Here is a 12,545-nt window from a genome sequence, read left to right on the forward strand (position 1 = left end):
GAAACTTTTGTGTATTTTAAAATAAATAATTAAATAATTACTTAAATTAATTAATAAAAATTAAATTTAATATTTTATTTATATAATTAGTGTAAAATTTTTTATGTCAAATTTGAATTTTATAATTAATAAATTAAATTTACTATATTAAAAAATAATAAAAAAAGAATGGTATTGAGTTTAGACAATTTTTACAATATTATGTTTGAATCATAAATTATTATTTTATCTGAAATATTTTGTAAAATTTTTGAGTTACTCAAATATATTTTACTTTAACCCTAGTCTTATGTTTTTTATTTTATACTTACCATTATTATGTAATATAATACTTATATTTTCTGACCAATTATTCACACACACACGGATACATTCCCCTCTTACTTATCCACACAGACGTAATCGGGGGGTTGTTCTTTCTTCTTCAATACGTTCATCATATAACTTATAAAATAAAACACAAGGAAGGAAAGGGAGTTCTTGAGAGAATCAGAGAAACAGAGGAAGAGGGATCGAGGGAGAATGGGACGCAGAGGGAAGAGGAGAAGAGGGAGATGGTGGCAGTGGGTACCCTTACCACCGTCACCGTCGTTATCGCACGAGAGAGAGCGCTTCGCTTTGCAGAGGTGTTGAGTGAGATAGACGCGATGCGAGAAAGAGAAGGAGGTGTTGTCTTCGCCGCTGCGTCTCACCGCCGTTGAAGGAGTCACCACCGCTGGAACCCTAGCTGTCGCCGCCGAAGGGAGCTTCGCCAACGCCGTCGCCGATTCTGTCCGAGACCACCGCTGCCGTCGCTAGGAGGAGTTGAACGAGAGAGCATTGTACAGTGGTTATGCCACTGCTATTATTGAGCCTCTTCGCCACTGCCGTCGTCGATTGTCACTGGAGAACGCACTGTTGTCCCTCCGCTGCTAAGAACCAATGCTGGAGCTACCGTGGGTAAGTCTGATGCTGCTACTTTGACTCTGGTGTGACCTTTTTCTTGATTAAGGTCCATTTACACATTTTATTGTCATTGCCACGCTTGTTCTAATTTGATTCTAGATATGCCCTGTTTTGAATTTCCCAAGACTGTGTTTACCTTTGATTTTGTTCAATTTGAATCCTCCGTTCTGCTACAACCATCATTACCGCCGTGGGATTGACGGTGCTACTCTTCCAGTTGTTGCTGCTAACGTTACGGTTGTGTTGGAATTTCCGCTATTAGCATGAATTAAAAGAAAAAGGAGTTGTCATCATTAATCTATGCAAACTCGGCTAACTGAGGCAGGGGATTTAATTTAAACGATTTTAATTTTAGAATGCCCACAAATTTTATTGAATAACTGCAAATTGGTTTAATTGTTGCGAGTAATTTATTGTTTATATGGATGTTGAATTGTGGCTGAGAACGTGATTGAATGTATGAATTTTATGAAATTGATTGATTATATGTGGATTGAGATTATAATTGAATTGAGTGTAATTATATGTGGTAGATGACTGAATTATTGACTATTGCGATGAGTTAACTGAGATTTTGATCTTTAGTGAATCATTTTGGGACTGTTGGATGTTGAATTGGTTGTCAAGTATATTGCTACGGCTGTGAAAGTGACTTGAGATTAGTTGTGAATTGTGATTTTAACCGATTATGTACAATTGGTTGAGGGTGAGATAATCATTTGATATATTTGATATCAAATTGAGAATTGTTAAAGGATTAGAATCTAAAAGACTAAACTATTATGGAGAATCTTATTTTCAAAATAAAACAGTAACTTTGAGAACGACCCAGTAATTTGCTAGTGATCGAAATGGTAAGATTTTAAAAGCTAAGTAAACTTTAATAGTGCAGTTATTAGGATTCAATTTTGAAAGCTTCGTATTAACTGAAGAATTAGTTATGATTTTTCAAAGTTAAGCTGTGAAATCTGATATTCTGCATTATCTTTAAATGAAATCAGTAACTTTGAAAGGCTATAACTAATTCTGTGACGATCGAAATTGCGTGGAACCAAGTCTGGGTTAATCTTGGAAATATTTAAAACTGAACTGGAGAATTCGAGACCTTTTCGTTAAATATATTATTTATGGTAAATTTTTTAATTATGGTTGTGTAATCTGATTTTACTGCAGAATTTTTAGAGCAGCAGTAACTTGTTGACTCTGCTGGGAATGTTTCGAAATGAATTTTGAAATGGAACCAATTTTAAATGAAACATTAGTCCTATTATTTTAATGTCGTGAAATTTAGAATGGTTAGAATTGTGGTTTTAAAGATATGAATTTTTTAAATACGATGCATTATGCAGTAAAAGCCAGATTCTGTTTTCTTAATTGAGTAACTTTAAAGTTTATAATTTTTTATTCCGAATGGATATTGAGGTGCAACAAATTGGTGGTAAAAATTGAGTATGTTTAGCATATGTTATTTAAATTTTAGGGATCTCCGTGTTTTAATGAGTGAGTTATGGGACTTGGAAGATGATATGTTCAATGGAATTTAAAACAGAATTCTGCAGAAAATTACCTAACTTCCAAGCTACGTAACTCTTTTATTAAAAATGGTATTGACGTGGAACTAATTGGGAACAAAATCTGGATAAGTTAGTTTGATCATATTAATTTTGAAGATCATTGGATTTAATTTGGTTTATATAGAATTTTGATATTGCATACTGCTGTTATTTTCTGGCTTTTTAAACACTGTAGATCAGTTATGGTTTTTCCTCTGTTTCTGAGACTAGAGAAATCCAAAAATTATGATTTTTGGTTTGTTAGAAAGCTTAGTTCGAGATGATCGCCTGGACATAAAGTTTGTGCAATTCCGAGTTCATTTGTTATATTAAAAACAAAAAAGAAGATAGAGTGTCGAGAATATATTAGTGACAGTCGTGGGTTCATAAAGTTAAAGATGAATCTTAGTGTTATATGATTCATTTAATATTAGAATTAGTTTGACTTTGAAATGATTTGATACTGAAAAAGTTTGAGAAGAGTTTGATAAATAGTTTGGTTGGTACCCAAGATGGGTAGCAAAGTCTAAGTTTAAGAGAGGTATTGCCCAAATCTTTATAAAACTCTGAGAGTTATGTTTTTTTGGGATTTTTAAATGAAATAAAGAATTGATTGTTGAAGTTGATTTGAGACTTTTGTTTTTGTGAAAAGAAGTTTTATGAAAGAGAAATGGATTTGAATTGTGTTATGAATGGTTTAAGTAACCTTTGAGTTGTAAAGAAATTGAAATGAATTCCAAAGTTAACGTTAGATATTCTGAAAATAGCAAAGTGAAGGCTATGGTGACAACTTAAATGATTCTCTTGAGAAGAGATAATTGGTTTATGAAGTTGTTGGAAAGGATTATTGTTACGAGTAGGAGAGTACGGCTATGTGTGATTTATGAGCCTTCGGGCGATACTTGAGAATATTGTGTGGAAACGTCCGTATTATATTGTTGCTTCCCAAATAGGCTGCGGTAGAGAATGTACCAGCCCTGCAAGTTGAAAATGCTTGGTAGAGGCCTGATTAGCATACCTGCGGTATATTGAGATTTGAGCAAATACCAACCATGCAAGTCGAGAGTACTTGGTAGAGGGTATGCGGTATTTAATCTGGGATTAAGTTCTAGGAAAGCCTTATCTGATCTGGAGAGTCGGAATACGTCGGGTGCGGGTCGAAACTGACAAATGATCTCATTACCTGTACTTGGACTAGACATTCATCATATGCATTTGAATGACTTGCTTGGGTGTGCTTTTACTCTATTCCTTGTTTTGTTTGTTTGTGCCCTATTTGTTTGTTTATGTTCTGTTTGCCTGTTTTTGAATTGCGCTTAGAGTTAGGCATTATTTGAAAAGTCATATTGGTTCAGCATAGACTTAATGAACCTATGCTTAGGACAGGCTGACTATTCCAACCGAGATTGACATAAGCTTTATAAATAAACCTTAAAAAGAGAAACAAAAGCAGCACAAAGATGTAAAGAGAAAAGAGGAAAAAGAAAAAGAAAAAGAAAAAGAGAATGAAGATTTGATTTGCTGGTGTATGCATTTACCGTTACATTCAAGGTTATTATTAATAAAAAAGATTTTAAGAAATATAACCTGAATGCTAATATCCGATTTTTTTCCAACATAATTTCTTAGATTTTTATATAATAAATAAAAATGGATATTGTGGAACTAAATTAACTATTTGTATTTTATTCTTTACTTTTAGAGCATTCTCAACCTCTATTGAGAACTTGTAATTTTGTTCTCACCCAAAATTTTTCATCATTTCAGTGACAGATTTGAAGACTCAATATGGATCTGCGAACGAGTATTGAAAATTGTTTATGAGTTGAATTGTTTTTATAAAATGCCGTCGCTCTAGTCACTTAAAATTCTATTTTTATACAGAGGATAGGTGGTATATATGAATTTCATTTGACTTTACTTGTATAAGATTTATTATTATTAGTATGTATGTGAGTATTATTATTTGGAAACTTTAATATATGATTTCCAAAAAAAAAAAGAAAATAATTTGGGTATTTCTCAAAACTGAAATGCAATATCGGTGTAAAGGTTAGTATTAAATAGATAATAAAGGAGAATAAATTTGTAACACCTTACTTTTAGTACGATCAGGACATGTTGGAAGTTGGATCGTTATAGTTATAGTCCAAAATCTTTAAAATTAGTGTTTTAATTCGTATTTTAAATATTTTTTCTTTTTAAATTATAAACTTTAATTTTATAATTTCTTTAGCTCATAATTAATTTATTTATTATTTATTAATTTACAGGGTTTTATAGTGCATACACATGACTTACAACATGTGACTCACTTAAAAAAATGTGGTTTGCGATTTCTGGCCTATTTTGGGCACAATCCAACTCATTTCTGAAGCTGTTGAAGCAAGAATTCATGGGAAATGAACGAAGTAGTGTTAGTTTTAGGTTTTTAATCATGTTTTAAGGAAATTTTAGAGGGAGAAGCTCCAACTTCTTTCTAGATTTTTAGGTTTCTTAGTTTATTTTCTCTCTAGTTTTAGGTTTTAATTTTGTTTAGTTACATTTTATTGTTCTACTACCTTAGTTTAATATTTTTTCTCTTGTTAGTCTCTCAATTTTTGCTAATTGTAGTTAATAAACTATTGTTGAATTCTAATTTTTTTTTAATGCAGTTTGATATTTTTTATATTTATTGACGTTCATTTGAATTGTTATTATTCCTTTCTTATCTTAGTTAGTTGTAGATTTTATTATTATTGCAATTTATGATGCTTTGTTTATATGCCTTCTAAGTGTTTGATAAAATGTATTACTTAGTTTTAGAATAGATTTTGTATTCTTGACTTAGAATTGAGGACGTAAGTGACCTTGAGTCATTTATGTCTAATATTGATTGGTGATTTAAGGTTGTTTGTTGATTTTGTTTTCACTAATGTTATTTTTTCACTAAGCCTAATCAGTGAGTTTATTAGGATTTGTGGATTAAGATCAATTATGCTTATTTGACTTTTTTCAATATTTAGGAGTTGACTAAGTGAGATTAACTCATGACAAATTGACAATGCAATGATAGTGATCATTGAATCTCAACCCTTACCAAGATCTTTCTAGCATTTGAGTTTAACTTCCATTTTTAGTTAATTACCTTATTTTTTCTTAGTTTAATTTCTTGCTTGCTCTTTTAATTTTGTGTTATTTAAATTTTCATTAATTTTGATAAAACTTCGATCTCTCATAGCCAATGATATGCACATCCAACTACAATTTTATAGGAGAAAGATTTGGAATTTAAAACTTCCGGTACTTAATTTAAATTTGTGACAATCTATTAAATTTTAATAGGATTATTTGCTGGTTTAGAGTTAGGACAAATTTTGTAAATTTGTGACGATCTATTAAATTTTGATAGAATTATTTGCTAGTTCAGAGTTAGGACGAATTTTATATTTAAACATTATACAATTTTAAATTGGTGTTTAGCCTTCATCACACTTCTAATAAAAATCTGTTTTAAATTATATATAATAGAATAATAAATTAAAAAATTAATTATTATTTGAAACAAAGAAAAATAAATCTTCAAAAATTTATGCTAGAAATTTAGACTTCTTGCCTTATCATATCACCAAGACCAAATCTTCTCAAATTATGCCGATAAGCAATGATCGAACAACTTGAAGAATGAAGAATAAAAATAAATAAATTTTAATCCCAAGAGCACCAAAAAACGTTAATTCTAAATTTAATTTAAACAAAAAAAAAGATAAAGTTTTTTATATTAGAGTAAAAATAAAATAAAAAATTTATAAATTACATGCAAAATATAAAATAAAATAATACAAAATATCAAGAAAGAAAATAAAGAAAAATTATTTTTTGGTATTCAACTTACAAAAATGATCCGAAAAAGTAACTTAATAGTGAAAAATTCGAGTTTGAAAGAAAGAAATTATTTCTCTTGAAATAATTGCATAATGAATTTTATCTATTTAAGTGTAATATATCTGAATAATTTTTTTTTTTAATTGAAAGCAATTGTTTGAATAGTTGAATGATAGATTTTTTTAATTTAGATTAGTTGACTTAATAAATAATTGTTTAAAAAATTATTCCTTCATTTATACTACAGAATTTCACATTATTTAGAATAATAATATGATCAGAATATTTGATAAAAAATTAAACAAAAATAAACTACGTCATTATGTATCTCAATATTTATAGAGAGTAAGTCGGGGATACAAAGTTGTCACGATCTTTTTATTTAGAGTTCTCAATGTTCTGATTGAGTTTGTCATTTTCAATGGTAGGAAGTGTGGTACAAGGACACCAACACTCAAGTTAGTATTGGTTATATGAGGTACTAAATTAGAGATCATACATGAGAGCATGTATTTAAAATAGTTCATATATCACAAGGTTATGATATTATGAGATTTTCATCTAATGTCATTCTAAGGCTATGAGTTGCCATTTAAGTTTAGCTGATAGAAGAGAATGAGTTGTTTTTTTTATGAGTTGCTTGATAGTTTGTTGTGGTATATCCTTTTCATAAGATATTCTTGGGTCTATATATAGTCAATATCGTAACATTTTCTTTAAAAGTGGAATAATAGTTATAATGTCATTAAATTCAAAGTTGAATGATGAGGAATTATTATTGTGGTTTATATTTTTGTTTTCCTAAATTTTTGTTAGACCATCGACGACAGACGTCGATTAAACTTATATCAAAAGATTTCAATTTGAGGAACAGATACAATTCCTCTAAAAAAGTGAGTTCGGCCTTAGACTTATTAATTTAGTGTTAAAACTGGCTTGCAACAACGAAGTTTGCATATGATATTCGAACAAATTTATAATGAAATAATGTAATTGAATGTAACTTAAAAAGGGACTATTATAGTGAAAGAATTTAATGATTTAAAAAAAATTGTTTAAAAATAACAAAATAATAAACAAAGTTTAGAATTTAAGTAAACAAATAAATTAAGATAATAAACAAAACAAATAAATAAAATAAATTGATTTCAAACACTCACATGTACTTATACTCTATCACTTTTTTTGACGTTAGTGTGACTTTAAAATTTTTAGAGAATTTTAGTGTAGCTTGGAATATTGAAAATTAAAGTCTCTTTTGAAAGCTTTTACCTCCCTATTTAATAGAGACAACGTCCAGGCTATACTGAATAGTTATCAATCTCTTAATCACGACCCACAATCCGGTTTTACTTGCTCTCCAAGTTCAACTACCCACATTCTTACCATACCTTAGTCTTCAAGGACGAGATCACACGTTCTTACCCATTACGAGTGAGTCTTTTCCTCACGTGTTTTCTCTTAATTTTATTTCGACCGTCTCTCTTTCGACCTTCATCATGGTAGTCAATCAGTATACCTTTTGTTCTGTTCATCCATTTTATGATCGAAATTATTGCTGAGTGTCGAACTTTAATGCTGACAACTTTTAAGGTGTAACATCTTGAAATCCAAAATAATACATGACTATCAAACCAGTTTTTTTTACTTTAAATATTCTTAAGTATGGTTCTTAATAATAATGAATTTAAAGAAATAGTCCAAAATATAATCGTTATCGTTTCTTTTCTTGTCTCAACAACAATTTTAAAAACACTTGATTTTGATCTTTTCAAAAATTCAATTTTGATATAGGTTCGTAAATTATTTAAGAAAAAAATCTATTTCAACTTCCAAAAAATTAAATAATTTATTTAGAGAGACTCTAGAGATATAAACATGTTTTTAAACAAAAACACCGTAAAGTCCTTATTGTAGCCATGTTGTTGATGGACAAGTTTAATAATTAATGGAAGTATCATTCAGTTTTTCTTTTTAAAAAATGCACTAGTAAGATTGCTCTACTTATGGGATTGGGCAAAAATGGAACGGGCCAGTAATTGATTCCAATGGGTTGGATTGACCCAAACAAAAACTATTTAATCATGTCGGATTGAATTGATAGTGTTTAAACCAAGTTGGGTTAGAGTTCATTAATCTGTTTAATCAAGTGTTAGGGTTTCAATCCCACCTCGTGTATTCAGTTATCCATTAGCCAACAAATACTCTTAAATAGAACTCAAATCTATAACAGATTAGTCCTTAGCCTGCTGGACAGATGGATACTGTGGGACAAAAAAAATTGGTAGTGTTTACGGGATCAAATGCTTAAAACATAATAGATAATTTTCCCATTAGACTAATACACAACAATGATTAAATTTAGGGAAAATTTTAAACAAAGGAGGAAAATGGATGAGATCTTGCTGAGAACGCCCAACTTCTGTGTATGTCCTTTTGAAAACAGATTGTGGCTATTGATTTAGTTGCAGCTTCCTTTCGTAGCATTCTTGCTTATAGGGAGGTAAAAGGTAATAAGTTTAGGTGCTGCATATATATGAATATGCGAAGAAAGTGAAACACTTGAAATTGCGTTTTCAAGGATGCTAAAATTCATTCAAACTCAAAGATGTAGACATAACTGAACGTATATCTTAATGCATGCTAATAGGTAACAAGCAGCTCAGTCACTTAAAAACCCATAAGCCTCGGCAATTTCAGCATTTCCCCCTCGTTACTGTACACATCCCCCCCCGGGCCGCCTGGGCATCTTGTTCAATCATAAATAACTATGGCTCCATGAAGTGCATAAGATACAGGTCTATCCACATACACAAAAATCACCTCATAACCACAGCTTTGGCATCAATTTGAGAACATATATATATGCAGAAAAACAGAGTCAGCAAAACGAACATAGTATACCAATATCAGAAATTGCATCCTTAAGCATATATATATATATACATGCAGAAAAACAGAGTCAGCAAAACGAACTTACTATACCAGTATCAGAAATTGCATCCTTAAGCAAGTTTAGAAAACAAGGTAATGTATACAAGTTTTGATAATAGCATTATAGCAGCCGTACATAAAAGGGTGAAATAACACCGTAACTAGGTAGCTTCTCAATTTCCTTATTAAGTCTATCTAGTATAAACAGACATGTGAAGAACAATAGTAGCGTAGGCAATTCAGTATAATGTTTATATACAAAAGCTGGTCACCCAGGAAGTGCTGATCATAAATAACGAAAACCAATACTAGTACACAAAAAGAATACTCACTAAGATAAAAAGTTAATCATCCTTGGAGTCTTTACAAGGTCTGGCTTCAAAACCCCCATCAGCCCTCTTCTCCAATGTGTATGGCATGTAAGTGCCCAAGATGCGATCCCACATGACGAAGAATGGCTGCGAGTAGTTGTACTTGTTTCCATAGAGCTGATGGTGCACGTCGTGGTATGCTGTATTGTTCTTGAAGATAACGTGGAAAAGGTTTCCAGGGAGCCACAACCCGCAATGATCATCGACCGTCTTAATGGTGGCAAAGGAGAAGAAGAAGATGGAGGCCCGAGGACTCATGCCAGACAAAAGGAAAGACAAAGCCCCGCCGATGGTGTCAAGAAGCAGTCCCTCCAGAGGGTGATTGTACAAAGCTCCAAATGAGTAAGGTACAATAAGTCTGTGATGTTGGGAGTGAATATGCTTGTATAGGAACTTGTTGTGATGCATGTACCTATGCATGAAATATTGCCATGTGTCCATTACCAACATAGCAGTACCAAATTGCCGGGCCACAGCAAGGAGGGAAGCATTCTGATTCAAATCACTTTGGGTATCGCTTCCTGTCACCTATAAAATAACAAATACCCCGATTACAATTGAGTTTATCTGAATAAATAGCTACACATGGACTCTAATGATTTTACACTAGAATTAGTACCATCTTTAATGCTGATGAGGGGGATAAAAATTTTTATAGTCCAACACACCCCCTCCAACAGTAACACTTAAGGGTAAAAAAAGCTCCAGATAAAGCCAATGTCAATTTAGATTAAGTGTCCTACCTTAACCACTAGACTATCAAACCAATCCTTGTATAATTTTCACATACTTACAAGTGCAAGTCTCATAATTAGAAGGAAGTTTCTATGGCATACAATTTGATTTGTGCATTCAGCAATATCCTAAATGGTTGAAACACAATTGATGCCCCTTCAATGACAAATTTTTGGATAAATGTTACGGGACATGATCAGACCTGTAGCTTTTTTCCGTATGTTATTGATCTTTCTAAAGAACTTTCACTCTACCATCTAAAATGAATATGAAGATAAAATCCAGGTCCCGAAGTCAGACAATGCATGGATCACTAAATCTGCAACTTTCTCATTGGTGATTCAGAAGGTTTACATTTAAGTTATTTTGGATGCATAGCATTTACGGAAACTATTACATTATCTATATTGAATTAATCAACCAGTTAGCTCCTGATAGTGGATTAATAGACTAGCGCATGCAAAACAGAAACCATGATTTCTCAAATAGGCCATGGTTTAGTTTACAAGGCAAGGCACAAAGACTATTTGCAATTATGGGGTTAATAGTGACATAAAAAATACAGAAAAAGCTTTGTTTGTTGACCACACGTCTCTCAAAATGTGAGAAGCTAAATTTGAAAGCGTGGTTGGTATTTAAACCTAAAAAAAAAAGGGGCACATTTGGGGGTAATTTAAATTAGTAATTAACTAAATCCTTGCATCTTCTTGTGGTTAATCTTAATCATCATACATAAAAATAAATCGATAAAAGAAAAGCGAGATAAAACATATAAACTTTACTCCTCCAACTCCTGGGGAAAAAAAAAATAATGATAGACACATACCGCAAACAAGAGAGTTGCAACCACCGCTTGAACTAACTGTTGGAGGACAACTCCTTTAACCACAGCACCCTTTGACACCAAATTCTTCTCATCTTCATCTTCCTTGGTATGCAACCGGTAATCCTCAGAAAACAAACCAAGAACAACGTAAATCCCCGAATAAACCCAGTAAATTATGATTGGGACAAAAGTCCCAAGCATCTCATCAGAAATCCCCAAAATCATTGTTTTTATTGCGATTGGAGTGAAGAGAGACCTCAATCACACGAAATTGGAACGGAATTGAAAGAACTCGGACTGAGGAACCAACAGGGAAACCCTAACCCTTATGTTGGGAATAAACTGAAACTCTGGTTTCTGTTGATGTCTTCAATCTGAGTAGTTTAGTTGGTTTTGCCGGCAAACCCATATAAAGAAATAAAGAACCAATTAAATATTGGTTAGGTGCATTAATCACAGATTTATTAGGGTTCCTCGAAGTGGCAATTGGCAAAGGAAGATTCCAAAGAGAGAATGAATAATTGCTTGCGCGAATGGGACTCTACAAAACGAATAGTACACGCTGGAAAAAATATCAGAGATTATGCTTCTGTGTGGTGATGGCGCACGGTTGTATGGGCTGATGTGTAGTGATGGGAGAAACGGACGGTTGCGTTAGATTAGAGGAAGGAACTGATAGTTTCGTTTGGGCATTAGAGTAGAGCCCGTTATGAAGTGATGACGTGTTTTTCTTTTTTTAATATTTTTGAGTGAACGAGACGACACCGTGTTTGACCGAGCAAAAATAGGAACGGGACCACTGATGGTTTAAGCAAGCCGGTTTTGAATGTTAACGTATCTTCTGTGGAACGGGCGCATTGGAGTTGACCTAAAGCCAAAAGTCAGTAATTATACACTTTCTGTGTTGTATGCAAGAAAGCGAATGGATTATTCAAAAAAAAAAAAGTTTCTTAATTTTTTTTGTTAGAATAAAATATAATTTTTAATTATTTAATTGTATATTTTTTATTTTTTATTTTTTTTCTCTTATTAATAAAATGTATGTGAAAAATGACAGTTTATTTTTTCAAGTGAGAAAAAAATTGAAAGAATTTAATTCCTACAAAAAAAACATAGTTGTTACAATTAAAGCGATAATTAATTTGATCAAAATATTAGTTTAATGGGTCATTAGTTTAATTATTAGATAATTAGTTACATCAATTGATTAAAAATATTATTCATATTTAATAATTTTATTCTTTATTATTAGTTAAATTATTTTTATTTTTATTTTTAAAAAATAATTTTTTAATATATTAATAAATTAATACTAGC

General features: G+C 31.5%; 1 protein-coding gene and 1 long non-coding RNA gene across 3 annotated transcripts; one reads left to right on the forward strand and one right to left on the reverse strand.

Moving 5' to 3' along the window:
- On the forward strand, nucleotides 386-5,168 carry LOC107643628. Of its 2 annotated transcripts, none has more exons than XR_002362976.1 (2): nucleotides 386-939; nucleotides 4,772-5,168. It is a non-coding gene; the product is annotated as an uncharacterized LOC107643628 (long non-coding RNA). The 2 variants fall into 2 exon arrangements; XR_001620963.2 differs by lacking the exon at nucleotides 4,772-5,168 and adding an exon at nucleotides 4,266-4,519.
- Nucleotides 9,325-11,786, reverse strand: LOC107643627 (sphinganine C4-monooxygenase 1). The gene is made up of 2 exons (XM_016347328.2): nucleotides 11,229-11,786; nucleotides 9,325-10,195 (listed from the first exon to the last, which is right to left on the reverse strand). The coding sequence occupies exons 1-2, from the start codon at nucleotides 11,451-11,453 to the stop codon at nucleotides 9,641-9,643; spliced, it is 780 nt and encodes a 259-aa protein (XP_016202814.1). The 5' UTR covers nucleotides 11,454-11,786; the 3' UTR covers nucleotides 9,325-9,640.

This window comes from Arachis ipaensis, chromosome B05, assembly GCF_000816755.2.
Source record: "Arachis ipaensis cultivar K30076 chromosome B05, Araip1.1, whole genome shotgun sequence".
Lineage (NCBI taxonomy): Eukaryota > Viridiplantae > Streptophyta > Magnoliopsida > Fabales > Fabaceae > Arachis > Arachis ipaensis.